Source organism: Salvelinus namaycush, chromosome 13, assembly GCF_016432855.1.
Source record: "Salvelinus namaycush isolate Seneca chromosome 13, SaNama_1.0, whole genome shotgun sequence".
Lineage (NCBI taxonomy): Eukaryota > Metazoa > Chordata > Actinopteri > Salmoniformes > Salmonidae > Salvelinus > Salvelinus namaycush.
Window position 1 is genome coordinate 41,621,610 of NC_052319.1, and position 25,000 is coordinate 41,646,609.

Below are 25,000 nucleotides of genomic sequence, written 5' to 3' on the forward strand. Positions count from 1 at the left end.
TATAGTCAATCATATTTTATTTAGGAGAGGAATTCCACTTAAATCATATCGACTTGTGTCTTTTATTAGTGATCACAACGTCATTGGTCATAATGTATAGGCTGCTTTTCTAAACTCTGCAGTTTAGAAAATGCTGTCATAATGCTGTGCTGATAAACATTTACAATACATGTTTAACATGTAAAATATCTACCCCTTCTTTTTGTTTTTTTCCAGAGTCCTGGAGGCATCCAGTCTCTATTGCCTGCATGGCCTTTGACTTTGCTCAGAGCAGTTTACGCTATGCTTTGAGACATTGATTTTGGTTTGTGATATTGATTTTGGTTTCATGTACAAAATCGTTATTTCCCTGTACATTGTACTGGTTTAGAAGACACACCTTTTTTCAAAATGTGATTGCCTGCTGCTTCCCTGGCAGCAGGCAATGTTTTGGACTAATTAATACTTTTTTTCAATTCAACTTCCTAGTCTTACAGTGTAATGTCTCTATTAGTTATTAGTCATCAAGATGTAGGCAGTTACTGTTTGTTTTGTTTTGACATCTGTCCTACCATGATATGGCACGGGGTCCCTCTGATGTCTCTCTCTCTCTCCCTCTATCTATCTTTTTTCCTCTGTCTCTCTCTCTCTCTCTCTCTCTCTCTCTCTCTCTCTCTCTCTCTCTCTCTCTCTCTCTTGCTCCCTCCCTCTCTCCATCTCTCTCTTTCTCTCTCTCCATCTCTCTCTTTCTCTCTCTCTCTCCATCTCTCTCCCTCGCCATCGCTGTCTCTCTCCGTCACCATCTCTCTCTCTCTCACTCTCTCTGTCACCATAGCTCTCTCTATCCAAACCCACTCGGCAGGAACACAAAGTAACCAAGGTGCTGCAGACATATTGATAGGCTCAAACTTACTATTTTAGTTGAACTGGATGTAATTGTAGGGCCTTTCAATCATATCCTTCGCTCTGGTGACACTCTCTCTCTCAACATACTGAGAGTGAGAACGAGAAAGATGTTGAGGGTACACTTTGTGGTGCTACATTCTGCGACGTGTACACGGGGGCACTTGTCAAAGTTAAAGGCTTTTGGGAAAAAGAGATAGGAGTTGTCAAACAAAATTGGTTTTGCAGCGTCCTAATGAGAGAGAGCGAGATAGACAGTCAGAGAGACAGACAGAGAGAGAGAGAGACAGACAGAGAGAGAGAGACAGACAGAGAGAGACATACACAGAGAGAGAGAAAAAGACAGAGAGAGACAGAGCGAGAGAGACCAGAACATCCAATCAATCAGAATAAACCAAATTACAGCACAAAGCAAAATGTAGTGCTATCTGGCCCTAAATCGACAGTACACCATGGTAAACTATTTAACCATGGTTACTGATCAAAACCTTAGAAAAACCTTGACAGAGTACAGGCTCAGTGAGCACAGCCCTGTCATTGAGAAGGGTAGACACAGGAAAACCTGGCTCCCTGTAGAGGAAAGGCTGTGCAACCACTGCACCTCAGCAGAACCCAAGACAGCAGAACCCAAGACACCTCAAGAACCCAATTTCCTGACAAAATTTCTAAAATATAAGACAATTAGAGAGTGTCATTTCCCCAAATTTGAAACCCTTATTCAAGGTTTCAGAGACCTCTCTGATGAGAATAGGGTACCCGCAAATTGAATTGAATTGAGAGACACACAGAGACAGAGAGTGAAAGACAGAGAGGGAGAGACACACACACATGCACAGAGAGAGAGAAAGACAGAGAGAGACACAGAGAGAGAGAGAGAGAGAGAGAGAGAGAGAGAGACAGACAGAGAGGGAGAGAGACAGAGAGATAGACACAGAGAGAGAGAGAGAGAGAGACAGACAGAGAGAGAGAGAGACAGACACAGAGAGAGAGAGAGAGAGAGAGAGAGAGAGAGAGAGAGAGAGAGACAGACAGACAGACACAGAGAGAGAGAGACAAACACACAGAGAAAGAGACAGAGAGAGAGACAGACACAGAGAGAGAGAGAGAGACAGACACAGAGAGAGAGAGAGACAAACACACAGAGACAGAGAGACAGACAGAGAGACAGAGAGAGACAGAGAGAAGACGGGTAGAGGTATAGAGAAAGACAGAGAGAGACAGAGAGAAGACGGGTAGAGGTATAGAGAAAGACAGAGAGAGACAGAGAGAAGACGGGTAGAGGTATAGAGAGAGACAGATGTAAGAACTGGTGTGGTTGGCCAGACTGAAGTATTGGATGATGATAACATGTACAGGGAGCCAGGTTTTCCTGTGTCTACCCTCCTCAATGGCAAGGCTGTGCTCACTGATAACAACAGGTCTCCCCTCCTGCGCTCATGTGACATCCCCTCAGAGAAGTGTATAAGCCTTGTTGACCTCTGACCTTTATGGGAGTAGATGGAAGGGAAGCCAAAGAGACATAATTAAAATTATAAGCAACAATATGTTACCCACTGTACACTCCGAAGAACTCGTACCAAAGGATTGTTCTGGGTGGATACTGAATGTGTGTTGGTGGTGTTGATGGGTGGATACTGAATGTGTGTTGGTGGTGGTGATGGGTGGATACTGAATGTGTGTTGGTGGTGTTGATGGGTGGATACTGAATGTGTGTTGGTGGTGGTGATGGGTGGATACTGAATGTGTGTTGATGGTGGTGATGGGTGGATACTGAATGTGTGTTGGTGGTGGTGATGGGTGGATACTGAATGTGTGTTGATGGGTGGATACTGAATGTGTGTTGATGGTGTTGATGGGTGGATACTGAATGTGTGTTGATGGGTGGATACTGAATGTGTGTTGGTGGTGTTGATGGGTGGATACTGAATGTGTGTTGGTGGGTGGATACTGAATGTGTGTTGATGGTGTTGATGGGTGGATACTGAATGTGTGTTGATGGGTGGATACTGAATGTGTGTTGGTGGTGTTGATGGGTGGATACTGAATGTGTGTTGATGGTGTTGATGGGTGGATACTGAATGTGTGTTGGTGGTGTTGATGGGTGGATACTGAATGTGTGTTGGTGGTGGTGATGGGTGGATACTGAATGTGTGTTGATGGTGTTGATGGGTGGATACTGAATGTGTGTTGATGGTGTTGATGGGTGGATACTGAATGTGTGTTGATGGGTGGATACTGATTGTGTTGGTGGTGTTGATGGGTGGATCCTGAATGTGTGTTGATGGTATTGATGGGTGGATACTGAATGTGTGTTGATGGGTGGATACTGAATGTGTGTTGATGGGTGGATACTGAATGTGTGTTGATGGGTGGATACTGAATGTGTGTTGATGGTATTGATGGGTGGATACTGAATGTGTGTTGATGGGTGGATACTGAATGTGTGTTGATGGGTGGATACTGAATGTTGTTGATGGTGGTGATGGGTGGATACTGAATGTGTGTTGGTGGTGGTGATGGGTGGATACTGAATGTGTGTTGATGGGTGGATACTGAATGTGTGTTGATGGGTGGATACTGAATGTGTGTTGATGGTGGTGATGGGTGTTTACTGAATGTGTGTTGATGGGTGGATATTGAATGTGTGTTGGTGGTGGTGATGGGTGGATACTGAATGTGTGTTGGTGGTGGTGATGGGTGGATACTGAATGTGTGTTGATGGGTGGATACTGAATGTGTGTTGATGGTGGTGATGGGTGGATACTGAATGTGTGTTGATGGTGTTGATGGGTGGATACTGAATGTGTGTTGATGGGTGGATACTGAATGTGTGTTGATGGGTGGATACTGAATGTGTGTTGATAGTGTTGATGGGTGGATACTGAATGTGTGTTGGTGGTGTTGATGGGTGGATACTGAATGTGTGTTGATAGTGTTGATGGGTGGATACTGAATGTGTGTTGATAGTGTTGATGGGTGGATACTGAATGTGTGTTGATGGTGTTGATGGGTGGATACTGAATGTGTGTTGATGGGTGGATACTGAATGTGTGTTGATGGTGGTGATGGGTGGATACTAAATGTGTGTTGATGGTGGTGATGGGTGGATCCTGAATGTGTGTTGATGGGTGGATACTGAATGTGTGTTGATAGTGTTGATGGGTGGATACTGATTGTGTGTTGATAGTGTTGATGGGTGGATACTGAATGTGTGTTGATGGGTGAATACTGAATGTGTGTTGATGGTGTTGATGGGTGGATACTGAATGTGTGTTGATGGGTGGATACTGAATGTGTGTTGATGGGTGGATACTGAATGTGTGTTGATGGTGGTGATGGGTGGATACTGAATGTGTGTTGATAGTGTTGATGGGTGGATACTGAATGTGTGTTGATAGTGTTGATGGGTGGATACTGAATGTGTGTTGATGGTGTTGATGGGTGGATGCTGAATGTGTGTTGATGGGTGGATACTGAATGTGTGTTGATGGGTGGATACTGAATGTGTGTTGATAGTGTTGATGGGTGGATACTGAATGTGTGTTGATGGTGTTGATGGGTGGATACTGAATGTGTGTTGATAGTGTTGATGGGTGGATACTGAATGTGTGTTGATAGTGTTGATGGGTGGATACTGAATGTGTGTTGATGGTGTTGATGGGTGGATACTGAATGTGTGTTGATGGTGTTGATGGGTGGATACTGAATGTGTGTTGATGGTGTTGATGGGTGGATACTGAATGTGTGTTGATGGGTGGATCCTGAATGTGTGTTGATGGTGTTGATGGGTGGATACTGAATGTGTGTTGGTGGTGTTGATGGGTGGATACTGAATGTGTGTTGATGGTGTTGATGGGTGGATACTGAATGTGTGTTGGTGGTGTTGATGGGTGGATACTGAATGTGTGTTGATAGTGTTGATGGGTGGATACTGAATGTGTGTTGATGGTGTTGATGGGTGGATACTGAATGTGTGTTTGTGGTGTTGATGGGTGGATACTGAATGTGTGTTGATGGGTGGATACTGAATGTGTGTTGGTGGGTGGATACTGAATGTGTGTTGATGGTGTTGATGGGTGGATACTGAATGTGTGTTGATGGTGTTGATGGGTGGATACTGAATGTGTGTTGATGGGTGGATCCTGAATGTGTGTTGGTGGTGGTGATGGGTGGATACTGAATGTGTGTTGATGGTGTTGATGGGTGGATACTGAAGGGTGTTTGTGGTGTTGATGGGTGGATACTGAATGTGTGTTGATGGGTGGATACTGAATGTGTGTTGGTGGTGTTGATGGGTGGATACTGAATGTGTGTTGATGGTGTTGATGGGTGGATACTGAAGGGTGTTTGTGGTGTTGATGGGTGGATACTGAATGTGTGTTGATGGGTGGATACTGAATGTGTGTTGATGGTGGTGATGGGTGGATACTGAATGTGTGTTGGTGGTGGTGATGGGTGGATACTGAATGTGTGTTGATGGTGGTGATGGGTGGATACTGAATGTGTGTTGATGGTGGTGATGGGTGGATACTGAATGTGTGTTGATGGTGGTGATGGGTGGATACTGAATGTGTGTTGATGGTGTTGATGGGTGGATACTGAATGTGTGTTGATAGTGTTGATGGGTGGATACTAAATGTGTGTTGATGGTGGTGATGGGTGGATACTGAATGTGTGTTGATGGTGGTGATGGGTGGATACTGAATGTGTGTTGATGGGTGGATACTGAATGTGTGTTGATGGTGTTGATGGGTGGATACTGAATGTGTGTTGGTGGTGGTGATGGGTGGATACTGAATGTGTGTTGATGGTGGTGATGGGTGGATACTGAATGTGTGTTGATGGGTGGATACTGAATGTGTGTTGATGGTGTTGATGGGTGGATACTGAATGTGTGTTGGTGGTGGTGATGGGTGGATACTGAATGTGTGTTGATGGTGGTGATGGGTGGATACTGAATGTGTGTTGATGGGTGGATACTGAATGTGTGTTGATGGTGTTGATGGGTGGATACTGAATGTGTGTTCTGTGTGCTTATTATGATAACCGCCCATGGGTATGCCCCAAAAAACAAGACAATGTGTGAGAAAGAAAAACTTTTGGTGATTTACGAGTTTAAGGGCATTTGGGGTGCTTTGGCTTTCTCACTGTCAAACCAGCATAACTGCACGTGGGGGTTTGACATCTACCTACGCAGTCTCGCTATTAAGAATGTTTGCTATAATGACTCATGTCTTCCTTGTCTGCTTACGTTTCAGGGCTCCACAAAGTCCTCCAAGAGTATGGAGTTTCCACGCAGACCATCAAGGTAAGATATTTTTATAGCATAGTGTACAGCAGGGTTGACTGTGGTTCACCATAGCTTTTACATCCTCATTGATTCATCAAGTCTTCATCAATACTTCATCTTCTTTATGTTGTGTGTTTTTTATGTCATGTTCTGTTGTGTTCTGTTATGTTCTGTTGTGTTCTGTTATGTTCTGTTGTATTGTGTTCTGTTGTGTTTTTTTCTGTTATGTTCTGTTGTGTTCTGTGATGTTCTGCTGTGTTCTGTTATGTTCTGTTGTGTTCTGTTGTATTGTGTTGTGTTGTGTTGTGTTGTATTGTGTTCTGTTGTATTGTGTTGTGTTGTGTTGTGTTGTGTTGTGTTCTGTTGTATTGTGTTGTGTTGTGTTCTGTTGTATTGTGTTGTGTTGTGTTCTGTTGTATTGTGTTGTATTGTGTTGTGTTCTGTTGTATTGTGTTGTGTTGTGTTGTGTTCTGTTGTATTGTGTTGTGTTGTGTTGTGTTGTGTTCTGTTGTATTGTGTTGTGTTGTGTTGTGTTGTGTTGTGTTCTGTTGTATTGTGTTGTGTTGTGTTGTGTTCTGTTGTATTGTGTTGTGTTGTGTTGTGTTGTGTTCTGTTTTATTGTGTTGTGTTGTGTTGTGTTCTGTTGTATTGTGTTGTGTTGTGTTGTGTTCTGTTCTATTGTGTTGTGTTGTGTTGTGTTCTGTTGTGTTGTGTTCTGTTGTATTGTGTTCTGTTGTGTTTTGTTGTGTTCTGTTGGGTCCTATTCTGTTGTGTTGTGTTCTTATGTGTTCTCCTCTCCTCATCACTCCTCTCCTCATCTCTCATCTCCTCCTCTTTCCTCTCCTCCTTCCTAGCCAACACCAACAGGGAAACAAAAGTCCTCACACAGGGACTTTAAAATGGTTTAAGTTCCTGTCTTTCACCAATATGAAGAAACCTGAAAAGGGGTAGCAATGGAAAGATGAAAGTAGACTCACTCCCTATGGATCTCTCCGTGCAGTTCATGTTATGGCTCACTCCATCCTCCTCCTTCAATCGCTCCTACGCACAATGGGATAGCAGGCCTTGGTCCATGTTTTACTGACAGGACCTATACGCTGTTCACATTAACCCCACCAAGGACGCTTGTGTCTACTTTATTAGACCCTATTGGTACAGCTATAGATGTGCAGAGCTTATTTATTTTATTTTGAGTACATTACTCTTTTTCCATGCCAAAAAAAAACATTAACTTCATAGGGAGAAGCAGTAATGTAATATAGCACTTCTGGGCACATTTGGGAGATATCCGAGACCGTTTGTTAGCTTTTTAAAGATTTTTCTTTTTGACACAGCTCCAAATATGATGCATTCCCATTGTGAGAGGCAAGCGGCAAGCAGCTGTTGAAATTGTCCATTTGTGTGAAGGGAACAACCTCTAGCTAACCAGCAAGCCCTGTAGATAAACCTGCAATAGCCTTTCAGACATCCAGATAGGCCACTCTTTTCTGTGTCATATTCTTCCTGGCATTACATAAGCTGTCAGTTTGTGCTTTACTTGTGTAGAGATTTATTTAACCTTTATTTAACTAGGCAAGTCAGTTAAGAACACATTCTTATTTTCAATGACGGCCTAGGAACAGTGGGTTAACTGGTCTAGGAACAGTGGGTTAACTGGTCTAGGAACAGTGGGTTAACTGCCTTGTTCAGGGGCAGAACCACAGATTTTTACCTAGTCAGCTCAGGGATTCGATCTAGCAACCTTTCAGTTACTGGCCCAACGCTCTAACCACTAGGTAGTGTAGAGATGAGGTGGTGTAGAGATGAGGTGGCGTAGAGAGGAGGTGGCGTAGAGAAGAGGTGGTGTAGTGTAGAGATGAGGTAGTGTAGAGATGAGGTGGTGTAGAGATGAGGTGGCATAGAGAAGAAGTGGTGTAGTGTAGAGATGAGGTAGTGTAGAGATGAGGTGGTGTAGAGATGAGGTAGTGTAGAGATGAGGTAGTGTAGAGATGAGGTGGTGTAGAGAAGAGGTGGTGTAGTGTAGAGATGAGGTGGTGTAGAGAAGAGGTGGTGTAGAGAAGAGGTGGTGTAGAGGAGAGGTGGTGTAGAGGAGAGGTGGCATATAGAAGAGGTGGTGTAGTGTAGAGATTAGGTGGCATAGTGTAGAGAAGAGGTGGCGTAGAGATGAGGTATTGTAGAGATGAGGTGGTGTAGAGATGAGGTAGTGTAGAGATGAGGTGGCGTATAGAAGAGGTGGTGTAGTGTAGAGATGAGGTGGCATATAGAAGAGGTGGTGTAGTGTAGAGAAGAGGTGGTGTAGAAAAGAGGTGGCATGGAGATGAGGTATTGGGGAGATGAGGTGGCGTAGTGTAGAGAAGAGGTGGTGTAGAAAAGAGTTGGCATAGAGATGAGGTACAGTAGAGATGAGGTGGCGTAGTGTAGAGAAGAGGTGGTGTAGAAAAGAGTTGGCATAGAGATGAGGTAGTGTAGAGATGAGGTGGCATAGTGTAGAGAAGAGGTGGTGTAGAGAAGTGTTGGTGTAGAGATGAGGTAGTGTAGAGATGAGGTGGCGTAGTGTAGAGAAGAGGTGGTGTAGTGTAGAGAAGAGGTGGTGTAGAGAAGTGTTGGTGTAGAGATGAGGTAGTGTAGAGATGAGGTGGCATAGTGTAGAGAAGAGGTGGTGTAGTGTAGAGATGAGGTAGTGTAGAAATGAGGTGGTGTAGTGTAGAGATGAGATGGCGTAGATATGAAGTCGTGTAGCGATAAGGTGGTGTAGAGATGAGGTGGTGTAGAGATGAGGTGGTGTAGAGATGAGGTGGTGTAGTGTAGAGATGAGATGGCGTAGATATGAAGTCGTGTAGCGATAAGGTGGTGTAGAGATGAGGTGGTGTAGAGATGAGTTGGTGTAGCGAGGAGGTATTATACTACAAGACAAATATACAACAGCAGTGAAGTTTTGAATATTGACACAGCTGTATAAAGTGTTGAGGGCTTTCCCGCACAAAACCAAGGATACAGTTCAAACCAATCATGTGCTCCATCTGGCTGGTCACATATCTTACACATTACCCTCAACGAAACACACACACACCGTAATGGAACATTATCACACATATTCACATATATTATCCTCATCACATGTTAAATGGGACTTGTATCATGCATTGGTTATCAGTGATAGAGGGGATATATTTCACCGGCTGTGTTTGTTTAAATGCGTGAAGGTGATCGGTGCAGCTTCGTAATTGAGCGTGGAGAGATATGGGCTGCTATAGTGAAAGAAGTCTATAGTTCTGGCCCGTTGCTCCGTGGCAGCGCTGATGAGAAGCAGATTGGTGCCCAGTGCATGCTGGTGTCTGGAGGGAAAGGGAAAGGGGGGATACCCAGTCAGTTGTACAACTGAATGCATTCAACTGAAATGTGTCTTCCGTATTTAACCCCACCCCTCTGAATCAGGAGAACCAAACCTCTGTTCTATCAGTATACCCTCTACAAGAGTAGTAAGGAGAGAGGTAAAAAGAGAGGGAGAGAAGGACTGAAAGATGGTAAGACTGGATGAGGCCTATACTAAAAGAACAGACTGGATGAGGCATATACTAAGATAACAGACTGGATGAGGCATATACTAAGAGAAGGATACAGGATGAGGCATATACTAAGATAACAGACTGGATGAGGCATATACTAAGAGAAGGAGACTGGATGAGGCATATACTAAGATAAGGAGACTGGATGAGACATATACTAAGAGAACAGGCTGGATGAGGCATACACTAAGATAACAGACTGGATGAGGCATATACTAAGAGAACAGACTGGATGAGACATATACTAAGAGAACAGACTGGATGAGGCATATACTAAGAGAAGGAGACTGGATGAGGCATATACTAAGAGAAGGAGACTGGATGAGGCATATACTAAGAGAAGGAGACTGGGTGAGGCATATACTAAGAGAAGGAGACTGGATGAGGCATATACTAAGAGAAGGAGACTAGGTGAGGCATATACTAAGAGAACAGACTGGATGAGGCATATACTAAGAGAACAGACTGGATGAGGCATATACTAAGAGAAGGAGACAGGATGAGGCATATACTAAGATAACAGACTGGATGAGGCATATACTAAGAGAAGGAGACTGGATGAGGCATATACTAAGAGAAGGAGACTGGATGAGGCATATACTAAGAGAACAGACTGGATGAGGCATATACTAAGAGAAGGAGACTGGGTGAGGCATATACTAAGAGAAGGAGACTGGATGAGGCATATACTAAGAGAAGGAGACTGGACGGGGCATATACTAAGAGAAGGAGACTGGATGAGGCATATACTAAGGGAAGGAGACTAGGTGAGGCATATACTAAGAGAAGGAGACTGGATGAGGCATATACTAAGAGAAGGAGACTGGATGAGGCATACACTAAGAGAACAGACTGGATGAGGCATATACTAAGAGAAGGAGACTAGATGAGGCATATACTAAGAGAAGGAGACTGGATGAGGCATATACTAAGAGAAGGAGACTGGATGAGGCATATACTAAGAGAACAGACTGGATGAGGCATATACTAAGAGAAGGAGACTGGATGAGGCATATACTAAGAGAACAGACTGGATGAGGCATATACTAAGAGAACAGACTGGATGAGGCATATACTAAGAGAAGGAGACTGGATGAGGCATATACTAAGAGAAGGAGACTGGATGAGGCATATACTAAGAGAAGGAGACTGGATGAGGCATATACTAAGAGAACAGACTGGATGAGGCATATACTAAGAGAAGGAGAGAAAGAAATGAAGGAAGCACGTTGTATTTGTGTTTAGTAGATAACATTTGGCATATATCGCTTTGTCTAGTCCTTGTGACTAATATCTTTCTCATAGTGCCAGATGTACTGCATGTTAGCACTGTAAAACCAGGGTATTTCCCCGTAGAAGACACGTGAGAAATATCCTCCAAGTCGGTGCTCCAGAGTTGACACGTGGGAAATATTCCTAGTAGACTCTCTCCCTGAGTCATACGCTGTCACGTTCCTGACCGGTTTTCTGTTATTTTGTATGTGTTTGACGGTCAGGGCGTGAGTTTGGGTGGGTTGTCTATGTTGTGTGTTTCTATGTTTGTTAAGGGTGACCTGATATGGCTCTCAATTAGAGGCAGGTGGTTTTCATTTCCTCTGATTGAGAGCCATATTAAGGTAGGTGTTTTCACACTGTTTGTTTGTGGGTGGTTGTCTCCTGTGTCTGTGTCTATGTACGTTGCGCCACACGGGACTGTTTTCGGTTTGTTTGTTCGTTTGTTCGTTTTATGTAGTCAGTTTTCCTGTTCATGCGTTCTTCGTGTTTCATGTAAGTTCGTCGTTCAGGTCTGTCTACGTCGTTTATTGTTTTGTTAATTATTCAAGTGTATTTCGTTTCGTCTTCGTCTTGTTAAATAAATTCATCATGTCAAGTTACAACGCTGCGTCTTGGTTCAATCCATGCTCCTCCTCTTCGGATGAAGAGGAAGAGGAAAGCCGTTACAGAACCACCCACCACACCAGAACCAAGCGGCGTGAATTCGAGCAGTGGCCTGCTACACAGGAATCCTGGACATGGGATGAAATATTGGAGGGAAAAGGACACTGGGCTCATATTGGGGAATATCGCCGCGCTCGTGAGGAGATGGAAGCAGCGAGAGCCCAGGAGCGGTGGTATGAGGAGGCAGCAAAGAGACGTGGCTGGAAGCCGGAGAATCAAGCTCAAAACCGCAGATATGAAGGTACGCGGCTAGCAAGGAAGCCCGAGAAGAAACCCCAAAAATGTCTTGGGGGGGGGGCTAAGAGGTAGTGGGTCTAGGGCAGGTAGGAGACCTGCGCCCACTTCCCAGGCTAACCGTGGAGAGCGGGAGTACGGGCAGACACCGTGTTACGCAGTAGAGCGCACGGTGTCTCCTGTACGTGTGCATAGCCCGGTGCGGGTTATTCCACCTCCTCGCACTGGTAGGGCTAGATTGAGCATTGAGCCAAGTGCCATGAAGCCGGCTCTACATATCTGGCCACCAGTACGTCTCCTCGGGCCGGCTTACATGGCACCAGCCTTACGCATGGTGTCCCCGGTTCGCCTACATAGCCCGGTGCGGGTTATTCCACCTCCCCGCACTGGTCAGGCGACGGGGAGCATACAACCAGGTAAGGTTGGGCAGGCTCAGTGCTCAAGGGAGCCAGTACGCCTGCACGGTCCGGTATTTCCGGTGCCACCTCCCCGCCCCAGCCCAGTACCACCAGTGCCTACTCCACGCACCAGGCTTCCAGTGCGTTTCCAGAGCCCTGTTCCTCCTCCACGCACTCTCCCTATGGTGCGTGTCTCCAGCCCAGTGCCTCCAGTTCCGGCACCACGCACTAAGCCACCTGTGCGTCTCCAGAGCCCTGTACGCACTGTTCTTTCTCCCCGCACTCGCCCTGAGGTGCGTGCCCTTAGCCCGGTACCACCAGTGCCGGTACCACGCACCAGGCCTATAGTGCGCTTCGGGAGGTCAGTGTGCCCTGTCCCTGCTCCCCGCACTAGCCTGAAGGTGCGTGTCCTTAGCCCGGTGCCTCCAGTTCCGGTACCACGCACCAGGCCTACAGTGCGCCTCATCCGGCCAGAGCCATCCGTCTGCCCAGTGCCGTCTGAGCCATCCGTCTCCCCAGCGCCATCTGAGCCATCCGTCTCCCCAGCGCCATCTGAGCCATCCGTCTCCCCAGCGCCATCTGAGCCATCCGTCTGCCCAGCGCCGTCTGAGCCATCCGTCTGCCCAGTGCCATTAGAGCCGCCCGTCTGTCCCGAGCCGTCAGAGCCGTTCGTCAGTCAGGAGCCGCTAGAGCCATTCGTCAGTCAGGATCTGCCAGAGCCGCCAACCAGACAGGATCTGCCAGAGCCGCCAACCAGACAGGATCTGCCAGAGCCGCCAACCAGACAGGATCTGCCAGAGCCGCCAACCAGACAGGATCTGCCAGAGCCGCCAACCAGACAGGATCTGCCAGAGCCGCCAGCGAGCCATGAGCAGCCAGAGCCGTCAGCGAGCCAGGATCTGCCAGAGCCGTCAGCGAGCCAGGATCTGCCAGAGCCGTCAGCCAGCCATGAGCGTCCAGAGCCGTCAGCCAGCCATGAGCGTCCAGAGCCGTCAGCCAGCCATGAGCGTCCAGAGCCGTCAGCCAGCCATGAGCGTCCAGAGCCGTCAGCCAGCCATGAGCGTCCAGAGCCGTCAGCCAGCCATGAGCGTCCAGAGCCGTCAGCCAGCCATGAGCGTCCAGAGCCGTCAGCCAGCCATGAGCGTCCAGAGTCGTCGGCCAGCCATGAGCAGCTCCTCAGGCCGGAGCTGTTATTTATCCAGAACTGCCCCTCAGTCCAGAGCTGTCTCTCTGTCCGGAGCTGCCCTTCAGTCCGGAGTTGCCCCTCTATCCTGAGCTACCTCTCTATCCTGAGCTACCTCTCTATCCTGAGCTATCCCTCTGTCCTGAGCTACCTCTCTGTCCTGAGCTACCTTGTCCCGGAGCTGTCCTTTATCTTGGTGTTGCCCCTTAAATTAGGTGGGTGGAGTAAGAGGGTGGTCATTCTGAGGGGGAGACGTAAGCTGGGATTGACTATGGTGGGGTGGGGACCTCGCCCTGAGCCTGAGCCACCACCGTGGTCAGACGCCCACCCAGACCCTCCCCTAGACTTTTGGTGGTGCGTTCGGAGTACGCACCTTGAGGGGGGGGTTATGTCACGTTCCTGACCGGTTTTCTGTTATTTTGTATGTGTTTGACGGTCAGGGCGTGAGTTTGGGTAGTCTATGTTGGGTAGTGGGTAGTGGGTAGTCTATGTTGTGTGTTTCTATGTTTGTTAAGGGTGACCTGATATGGCTCTCAATTAGAGGCAGGTGGTTTTCATTTCCTCTGATTGAGAGCCATATTAAGGTAGGTGTTTTCACACTGTTTGTTTGTGGGTGGTTGTCTCCTGTGTCTGTGTCTATGTACGTTGCGCCACACGGGACTGTTTTCGGTTTGTTTGTTCGTTTGTTCGTTTTATGTAGTCAGTTTTCCTGTTCATGCGTTCTTCGTGTTTCATGTAAGTTCGTCGTTCAGGTCTGTCTACGTCGTTTATTGTTTTGTTAATTATTCAAGTGTATTTCGTTTCGTCTTCGTCTTGTTAAATAAATTCATCATGTCAAGTTACAACGCTGCGTCTTGGTTCAATCCATGCTCCTCCTCTTCGGATGAAGAGGAAGAGGAAAGCCGTTACATACGCTCTCCCAGTCTGTTTTAGACTCACTCCTGATTAAGGTCCAGATACACCAGATTGTGAAAAGTCATGGTGTCGTTCTCTCTCTGCTCTGCCCAGAATATGCTAGATTCCTATCAAGTGACCAACATGTTTTGTTTGGTCTCCTGAGCTGTACACTCACGGAATGCAACATATTTTCATCCATTGAATCCATCTCTCTCCATTCTCTTTTTGTCTGAGTGGATCCAAACGAAACGTGTAGTGTGTGTTTAATGTACTGACTGGTGTGTGTGTGTGTCTCTGTGTGTGTGTGTTTAATGTACTGACTGGTGTGTGTGTTTAATGTACTGACTGGTGTGTGTGTGTGTCTCTGTGTGTGTGTGTTTAATGTACTGACTGGTGTGTGTGTGTGTCTCTGTGTGTGTGTGTGTGTTTAATGTACTGACTGGTGTGTGTGTGTGTCTGTGTGTTTGTGTTTAATGTACTGACTGGTGTGTGTGTGTGTGTCTCTGTGTGTGTGTGTGTTTAATATACTGACTGGTGTGTGTGTGTGTGTCTCTGTGTGTGTGTGTGTGTGTGTGTGTGTGTTTAATGTACTGACTGGTGTGTGTGTGTCTCTGTGTGTGTGTGTTTAATGTACTGACTGGTGTGTGTGTGTGTCTCTGTGTGTGTGTGTTTAATGTACTGACTGGTGTGTGCGTGTGTCTCTGTGTGTGTGTGTGTTTAATGTACTGACTGGTGTGTGTGTGTGTGTCTCTGTGTGTGTGTGTGTGTTTAATGTACTGACTGGTGTGTGTGTGTGTCTCTGTGTGTGTGTGTTTAATGTACTGAACAGCAGCTAGAGTTTGGAAGCTACCGTGACCCCACATTGATTTAGTGATATCCTGTCCTCAAGAAATGAGATTCAGCAAAGACTGTGGACAGTATTCAGTCAGTTGCAGATAGTGGGTTTGATAGATTATGCTTTTGGAAGGCGCTGGATTCCATCTCATTACATCTGTCCTACCATGATATGGCACGGGGGTCCCTCTGATGTCTGGCTGTCTCTCTCTCTCTCTCTCTCTCTCTCTCTCTCTCTCTCTCTCTCTCTCTCTCTCTCTCTCTCTCTCTCTCTCTCTCTCTCTCTCTCTCTCTCTCTCTCTCTCTCGCCATCTCAAATTCAAAATGTGTTTTATTGGCATGAAAGAGACTCTGATGTTGCCAAAGCAATGCAATACAGTAAGTAAAAGTAGTCAACTATCTTCAACTTGTGATTCAACTTGTGATGGAAGATCTCCCTACCGCCCTCACCCTCACAATTGAATGAATTTAATTCACAAAGCTTTATTGCCATGGAAAGTGTAAAAAGTTCTCCCTCCCTCCCTCCCTCCCTCCCTCCCTCCCTCCCTCCCTCCCTCCCTCCCTCCCTCCCTCCCTCCCTCCCTCAGGAGTGTGAGTCTGCTGCAGGCCCTGGAAGAGAACTATGAGTTGGACCTGGTCTACATCACTGAGAGGATCATCTCAGTCTCCTTCTCCAGCTCTGTGGATGAGAACAGCTACTCTGCAAACCTCCACGAGGTGGCTTCCATGCTGCGCTCCAAACACCAAGACAACTACCTGGTGAGGGCCACCCACTGATCTAGGATCAGCTCACACTACCAATTCATAGGCTTTCCTTTTAAGGGGGGGAAAACACAAAGCTGACTGTAGATCTGTGTCATCCTGAAGTTGCTCCTGTAGACACTGACCTAGGATCAGCTTACCCTCGCCAATGCCCCTGTAGACACTGATCTAGGATCAGCTTATCCTCGCCAATGCCCCTGTAGACACTGATCTAGGATCAGCTTACCCTCGCCAATGCCCCTGTAGACACTGATCTAGGATCAGCTTACCCTCGCCAATGCCCCTGTAGACACTGATCTAGGATCAGCTTACCATCTCCAATGCCCCTGTAGACACTGATCTAGGATCAGCTTACCATCTCCAATGCCCCTGTAGACACTGATCTACGATCAGCTTGCCCTCGCCAATGCCCCTGTAGACACTGATCTAGGATCAGCTTACCATCTCCAATACCCCCGTAGACACTGATCTACGATCAGCTTACCATCTCCAATACCCCCGTAGACACTGATCTACGATCAGCTTACCATCTCCAATACCCCCGTAGACACTGATCTAGGATCAGCTTACCATCTCCAATGCCCCTGTAGACACTGATCTAGGATCAGCTTACCATCTCCAATACCCCCGTAGACACTGATCTAGGATCAGCTTACCATCTCCAATGCCCCTGTAGACACTGATCTAGGATCAGCTTACCATCTCCAATACCCCCGTAGACACTGATCTAGGATCAGCTTACCATCTCCAATACCCCCGTAGACACTGATCTACGATCAGCTTACCATCTCCAATACCCCCGTAGACACTGATCTACGATCAGCTTACCATCTGTCATTTTTCTCTCTGTAGAAAGAAAGGAAATAAAAGGAACTCTATGAGATGAAACACGTTGCTCTTTCAGCTCTTCAACCTCAGCGAGAAACGCTCTGACATCAACCAGCTGAACCCAAAGGTGTTGGACTTTGGCTGGCCGGACCACCACGCTCCTGCCCTGGATAAGATCTGCACTATCTGTAAGGCCATGGACACTTGGCTGAGTGCAGACAGTCACAATGTAGTAGTCATACACAACAAGGTGAGATACTGTGTGATACTGTACTGTGCTAACTAAAGCCCTCTCAAGCATGTTGAGAAACAATACCGCTGTCATATACTGTACATACAGTATCAGACCCTTTGTACGGTTTATGCTGCTCAGAGACAGTAGACGGTGTTCTCAGGCCGTCTTTTTCCTTTCCCAATAGATATCTTCTGAATGACCAATATGTGAAAGCAATACTTCCTGATTGGTAATCCTTGTTTGATGTTGTCTCTGTAGGGGAACCGAGGGCGAACAGGAGTGGTGGTGGCAGCATACATGCATTACAGCAACATATCAGCCAGGTGAACACATACATCCTCACACTTAACAGCACAACACAGACCGAGAGAGAGAGAGAGAGAGGGGGGAAAGAGGGAAAAGAGGGGAGTGAAATAGAGAGGGGAGTGAGAGAGGAGAAAGAGGAGAGAGAGAGAGGAGAAAGGGGAGTGAGAGAGAGAAGAAAGAGGGGAGTGAGAGAGAGAGAGAGAGAGGAGAAAGAGGGGAGTGAGAGATAGGAGAAAGAGGGGAGTGAGAGAGAAGGGAGTGGGAGAGAGAGGAGAAAGAGGCGAGTGAGAGAGGGAGAGAGGGGAGTGAGAGAGAGAGGAGAAAGAGGCGAGGGAGAGAGGGGAGTGAGAGGGAGAGGAGAAAGAGGTGAGTGAGATACAGATAGGGGAGTGAGAGAGAGAGGGGGTAAGAGAGAGAGAGAGGGGGGAGTGAGAGAGAGAGATAGAGAGAGAGAGAGAGAGAGAGAGAGAGGGGAGTGAGAGAGAGAGAGAGAGAGAGAGCGAGAGAGAGAGAGAGAGAGAGAGGGGAGTGAGAGACAGATTGGGGAGTGAGAGAGAGGGGGTGAGAGAGAGGTGAGAGGGAGGGATAGAGAGAAGGAGTCACGTAAACTTTAGAACCATAGAGAAAAGTAGGACAGTCAACAAATAAGCAGATGATGAAGAGTCACACGATTCATGTTATCCACTGATCATCGCATTGCCCCTCCCTACCCAACACGTGAAAACTGTGTACAGTACACAGTGTTCCAGTGTTCAGGCTTATTTGTTTTTTAACAAAGCAGGCCCTAATTAAGTCAATGCAGATAAAGCAAAACAACACTGTGAGTTCACTAAAATGACAACGTCCGCGAAGAGGAGCAGCTTTCTGGGTTTTCCTCTATCTGCTATTGGGCCATTGGATGTATAGGGGCCATTGGATGTATAGGGGTCATTGGATATATTGGGGCCATTGGATATATTGGGGCCTGTGGATGTATAGGGGCCATTGGATATATTGGGGCCATTGGATATATTGGGGCCATTGGATATATTGGGGCCTGTGGATGTATTGGGTAATTGGATGTATTGGGTAATTGGATGTATTGCGTCATTGCATGTATTGGAATGTATTGGGCCATTGGATGTATTGGGGCCATTGCATGTATTGAGGCAATTGGAATGTATTGAGGCAATTGGATGTATTGGGCCATTGGATGTATTGGGCCATTGGATGTATTGCAGCCATTTGATATATTGTATTGCAGCCATTGGAAGTATTGAGCCATTGGATGTATTGGGCCATTGGATGTATTGGGCTATTTGATGTATTGAGGCCATTGGATGTATTGGGCTATTTGATGTATTGAGGCCATTTGATGTATTGGGCCATTGGAATGTATTGGGCCATTGGAATGTATTGGGGCCATTGGATGTATTGAGGCAATTGGATGTATTGAGGCCATTGGAATGTATTGGGGCCATTGGATGTTTTGGGGCCATTGGATGTATTGGGGCCATTGGATGTTTTGGGGCCATTGGATGTATTGGGCCATTGGATGTATTGGGCCATTGGATGTTTTGGGGCCATTGGATGTATTGGGCCATTGGATGTATTGGGGCCATTGGAATGTATTGGGCCATTGGATGTATTGGGCCATTGGATGTATTGAGGCAATTGGATGTATTGGGCCATTGGATTGTATTGAGGCAATTGGAATGTATTGGGGCCATTGGATGTATTGAGGCAATTGGATGTATTGGGCCATTGGATGTATTGGGCCATTGGATGTATTGGGCCATTGGAATGTATTGGGGCCATTGGATGTATTGAGGCCATTGGAATGTATTGGGGCCATTGGATGTTTTGGGGCCATTGGATGTATTGGGCCATTGGATGTATTGGGGCCATTGGATGTTTTGGGGCCATTGGATGTATTGGGCCATTGGAATGTATTGGGGCCATTGGATGTTTTGGGCCATTGGAATGTATTGAGGCAATTGGATATACTGGGGCAATTGGATATATTGGGGCCTGTGGATGTATTGGGTAATTGGATGTATTGGGTAATTGGATGTATTGGGCCATTGGATGTATTGGGCCATTGGAATGTATTGGGCCATTGGATGTATTGGGCCATTGGATGTACTGGGGCCATTGGATGTTTTGGGGCCATTGGAATGTTTTGGGGCCATTGGATATATTGGGGCCTGTGGATGTATTGGGTAATTGGATGTATTGGGTAATTGGATGTATTGAGGCAATTGGATATATTGGGCCATTGGATGTACTGGGGCCTTTGGATGTATTGCAGCCATTTGATATATTGTATTGCAGCCATTGGAAGTATTGAGCCATTGGATGTATTGGGGCCATTGGATGTATGGGGCCATTGGAATTATTGGGCCTTTGGATGTATAGGGGCCATTGGATATATTGGGGCCTGTGGATGTATTGGGCCATTGGATGTTTTGGGGCCATTGGATGTATTGGGCCAGTGGATGTATTGGGCGTTGAATGTATTGGGCCAGTGGATGTATTGGGCCAGTGGATGTATTGGGCCAGTGGATGTATTGGGCCATTGGATGTATTGGGCCATTGGATGTATTGAGGCCATTGGATGTTTTGGGGCCATTGGATGTATTGGGCGTTGGATGTATTGGGCCATTGGATGTATAGGGGTCATTGGATATATTGGGGCCATTGGATATATTGGGGCCTGTGGATGTATAGGGGCCATTGGATATATTGGGGCCATTGGATATATTGGGGCCTGTGGATGTATTGGGTAATTGGATGTATTGGGTAATTGGATGTATTGCGTCATTGCATGTATTGGAATGTATTTGGCTATTGGATGTATTGGGGCCATTGCATGTATTGAGGCAATTGGATGTATTGGGCCATTGGATGTACTGGGGCCTTTGGATGTATTGCAGCCATTTGATATATTGTATTGCAGCCATTGGAAGTATTGAGCCATTGGATGTATTGGGCCATTGGATGTATTGGGCTATTTGATGTATTGAGGCCATTGGAAGTTTTGGGCCATTGGATGTATTGGGGCCATTGGATGTATTGGGCCATTGGATGTATTGGGCTATTTGATGTATTGAGGCCATTTGATGTATTGGGCCATTGGAATGTATTGAGGCAATTGGATGTATTGGGCCATTGGATGTATTGGGCCATTGGATGTATTGCAGCCATTTGATATATTGTATTGCAGCCATTGGAAGTATTGAGCCATTGGATGTATTGGGCCATTGGATGTATTGGGCCATTGGATGTATTGAGGCCATTGGATGTATTGGGCTATTTGATGTATTGAGGCCATTTGATGTATTGGGGCCATTGGATGTATTGGGCCATTGGATGTATTGGGCTATTTGATGTATTGAGGCCATTTGATGTATTGGGCCATTGGAATGTATTGAGGCAATTGGATGTATTGGGCCATTGGATGTATTGGGCCATTGGATGTATTGCAGCCATTTGATATATTGTATTGCAGCCATTGGAAGTATTGAGCCATTGGATGTATTGGGCCATTGGATGTATTGGGCCATTGGATGTATTGGGCCATTTGATGTATTGGGCTATTTGATGTATTGAGGCCATTGGAATGTATTGGGCCATTGGAATGTATTGGGGCCATTGGATGTATTGAGGCAATTGGATGTATTGAGGCCATTGGAATGTATTGGGGCCATTGGATGTATTGGGCCATTGGATGTATTGGGGCCATTGGAATGTATTGGGCCATTGGATGTATTGGGCCATTGGATGTATTGGGCCATTGGATGTATTGAGGCAATTGGATGTATTGGGCCATTGGATGTATTGAGGCCATTGGATGTATTGGGCTATTTGATGTATTGAGGCCATTTGATGTATTGGGGCCATTGGATGTATTGGGCCATTGGATGTATTGGGCTATTTGATGTATTGAGGCCATTTGATGTATTGGGCCATTGGAATGTATTGAGGCAATTGGATGTATTGGGCCATTGGATGTATTGGGCCATTGGATGTATTGCAGCCATTTGATATATTGTATTGCAGCCATTGGAAGTATTGAGCCATTGGATGTATTGGGCCATTGGATGTATTGGGCCATTGGATGTATTGGGCCATTTGATGTATTGGGCTATTTGATGTATTGAGGCCATTGGAATGTATTGGGCCATTGGAATGTATTGGGGCCATTGGATGTATTGAGGCAATTGGATGTATTGAGGCCATTGGAATGTATTGGGGCCATTGGATGTATTGGGCCATTGGATGTATTGGGGCCATTGGAATGTATTGGGCCATTGGATGTATTGGGCCATTGGATGTATTGAGGCAATTGGATGTATTGGGCCATTGGATGTATTGAGGCAATTGGAATGTATTGGGGCCATTGGATGTATTAAGGCAATTGGATGTATTGGGCCATTGGATGTATTGGGCCATTGGATGTATTGGGCCATTGGAATGTATTGGGGCCATTGGATGTATTGAGGCCATTGGAATGTATTGGGGCCATTGGATGTTTTGGGGCCATTGGATGTATTGGTGCCATTGGATGTTTTGGGGCCATTGGATGTATTGGGCCATTGGAATGTATTGGGGCCATTGGATGTTTTGGGCCATTGGAATGTATTGAGGCAATTGGATATACTGGGGCAATTGGATATATTGGGGCCTGTGGATGTATTGGGTAATTGGATGTATTGGGCCATTGGATGTATTGGGCCATTGGATGTATTGGGCCATTGGAATGTATTGGGCCATTGGATGTACTGGGGCCATTGGATGTTTTGGGGCCATTGGAATGTATTGGGGCCATTGGATATATTGGGGCCTGTGGATGTATTGGGTAATTGGATGTATTGGGTAATTGGATGTATTGAGGAAATTGGATATATTGGGCCATTGGATGTACTGGGGCCTTTGGATGTATTGCAGCCATTTGATATATTGTATTGCAGCCATTGGAAGTATTGAGCCATTGGATGTATTGGGCCATTGGATGTATGGGGCCATTAGAATTATTGGGCCTTTGGATGTATAGGGGCCATTGGATATATTGGGGCCTGTGGATGTATTGGGTAATTGGATGTATTGGGTAATTGGATGTATTGGGTAATTGGATGTATTGGGTGTTGGATGTATTGGGCCAGTGGATGTATTGGGCCATTGGATGTATTGGGCCAGTGGATGTATTGGGCCAGTGGATGTATTGGGCCATTGGATGTATTGAGGCCATTGGATGTTTTGGGGCCATTGGATGTATTGGGCGTTGGATGTATTGGGCCATTGGATGTATTGGGCCATTGGATGTATTGAGGCCATTGGAATGTATTGGGGGTCACAGTCTCTTGACACTAGCGTCACTTTTTTTAACAGTTAAAATAGAGTCCTTTGAAGAGGTCTATAGATATGACTGAGTGCTAACTGGAAGAACTGTGACATTTTCAGCTTCCAGGAATTGTGTACAGATCCTTGCGACATGGGGCCATGCATTTTCAGGCTGAGACATTATTATTAATATCTGGGTTTTTTCACCTTTATTTAACCAGGTAGGCCAGTTGAGAACAAGTTCTCATTTACAACTGCGACTTGGCCAAGATAAAGCAAAGCAGTGTGACACAGTCAACACAGAGTTACACATGGAATAAACAAGCGTACAATCAATAACACAATAGAAAAAGTCTATATACAGTGTGTGCAAATTAAGTAAGATTAGGGAGGTAAGGCACTAAATTAGCCATAGTGGCAAAATAATGACAATTTAGCAATTAAACACTGGAGTGATAGATGTGCAGAAGATGAATGTGCAAGTAGAGATACTGGGGTGCAAAGAAGCAACAAGAAAAAATAACAATGGGGATGAGGTGGTTGGGTGGCCTATTTGCAGATGGGCTATGATAGGTAAGCTGCTCTGACAGCAGATGCTTAAAGTTAGTGAGGGAGATATGAGTCTCCAGCTTCAGTGATTTTCGCAATTCGTTCCAGTCATTGGCAGCAGAGAACTGGAAGGAAAGGCTTTGGGGGTGACCAGTGAAATATACCTGCTGGAGCGAGTGCTACGGGTGGGTGCTGCTATGGTGACCAGTGAGCTGAGATAAGGCAGGGCTTTACCAAGAAAATACTTATAGATGACCTGGAGCCAGTGGGTTTGGCAACGAATATGAAGCGAGGGCCAGCCAATGAGAGCATACAGGTCTCAGTGGTGGGTAGTATATGGGGCTTTGGTGACAAAATGGATGGCACTGTGATAGACTGCATCCAATTTGCTGAGTAGAGTGTTGGAGGCTATTTTGTAAATTACATCGCCGAAGTCGAGGATCAGAAGGATAGTCAGTTTTATGGGGGTATGTTTGGCAGCATGAGTGAAGGATGCTTTGTTGCGAAATAGGAAGCCGATTCTAGATTTAATTTTGGATTGCAGATGCTTAATGTGAGTCTGGAAGGAGAGTTTACAGTCTAACCAGACACCAAGGTATTTGTAGTTGTCCACATATTCTAAGTCAGAACCGTCCAGAGTAGATGGGTGGGCAGTTGCGGGCAGTGATCAGTTGAAGAGCATGCATTTAGTTTTACTTGCATTTAAGAGCAGTTGAAGGCCACGGAAGGAGAGTTGTATGGCATTGAAGCTCGTCTGGAGGTTTTTTAACACAGTGTCCAAAGAAGGGCCACAAGTATACAGAATGGTGTCGTCTGCGTAGAGGTGGATCAGAGAATCACCAGCAGCAAGAGCGACATCATTGATGTATACAGAGAAAAGAGTCGGCCCGAGAATTTAACCCTGTGGCACCCCCATAGAGACTGCCAGAGGTCCGGACAACAGGCCATCCAGTTTGACACACTGAACTCTTTCTGAGAAGTAGTTGGTGAACCAGGCGAGGCAGTCATTTGAGAAACCAAGGCTATTGAGTCTGTCGATAAGAATGTGGTGATTGACAGAGTCGAAAGCCTTGGCCAGGTCGATGATTACAGCTGCACAGTACTGTCTTTTATCGATGGCGGTTATGATATCGTTTAGGACCTTGAGTGTGGCTGAGGTGCACCCATGACCAACTCGGAAGCCAGATTGCATAGCGGAGAAGGTACGGTGGGATTCGAAATGGTCGGTGATCTGTTTGTTAACTTGGCTTTCAAAGACCTTAGAAAGGCAGGGCAGGATGGAAATAGGTCTGTAACAGTTTGGGTGTAGAGTGTCTCCCACTTTGAAGAGGGGGATGACCGCGGCAGCTTTCCAATCTCTGGGGATCTCAGACGATACGAAAGAGAGGTTGAACAGGCTAGTAATAGGGGTTGCAACAATTGCGGCGGATAATTTTAGAAAGAGAGAGTCCAGATTGTCTAGCCCGGCTGATTTGTAGGGGTCCAGCTATCTGGATTTGGGTGAAGGAGAAATGGGGGAGGCTTGGGTAAATTGCTGTGGGGGGTGCAGAGCTGTTGACCTGTGTAGCGGTAGCCAGGTGGAAAGTATGGCCAGCCGTAGAAAAATGCTTATTGAAATTCTTGATTATCGAAGATTTATCGGTGGTGACGGTGTTTCCTAGCCTAGGAGGTGCTCTTATAACGCGAGGTGATGGCGGCAGATGAATGGCATCTATGGGTCTCAGGATCTCATCACGGTATGACTATGTATTCAAATTGACATAGATAAAATACAAT

At 46.1% G+C, this 25,000-nt stretch overlaps 1 protein-coding gene across 1 annotated transcript in view; it reads left to right on the plus strand.

Moving 5' to 3' along the window:
• The first annotated feature begins 5,838 nt into the window (after window positions 1-5,838).
• LOC120058535 (tensin-1-like) overlaps window positions 5,839-25,000 on the plus strand; it is an 86,157-nt gene continuing 66,995 nt past the window's right edge. Inside the window, exons 1-4 of the mRNA XM_039007263.1 lie at window positions 5,839-6,190; window positions 15,810-15,981; window positions 16,889-17,062; window positions 17,306-17,370. Of these exons, the coding sequence (XP_038863191.1) occupies window positions 5,922-6,190; window positions 15,810-15,981; window positions 16,889-17,062; window positions 17,306-17,370 (680 nt within the window). The 5' untranslated portion in view covers window positions 5,839-5,921. The remainder of the gene's footprint in view (window positions 6,191-15,809; window positions 15,982-16,888; window positions 17,063-17,305; window positions 17,371-25,000) is intronic.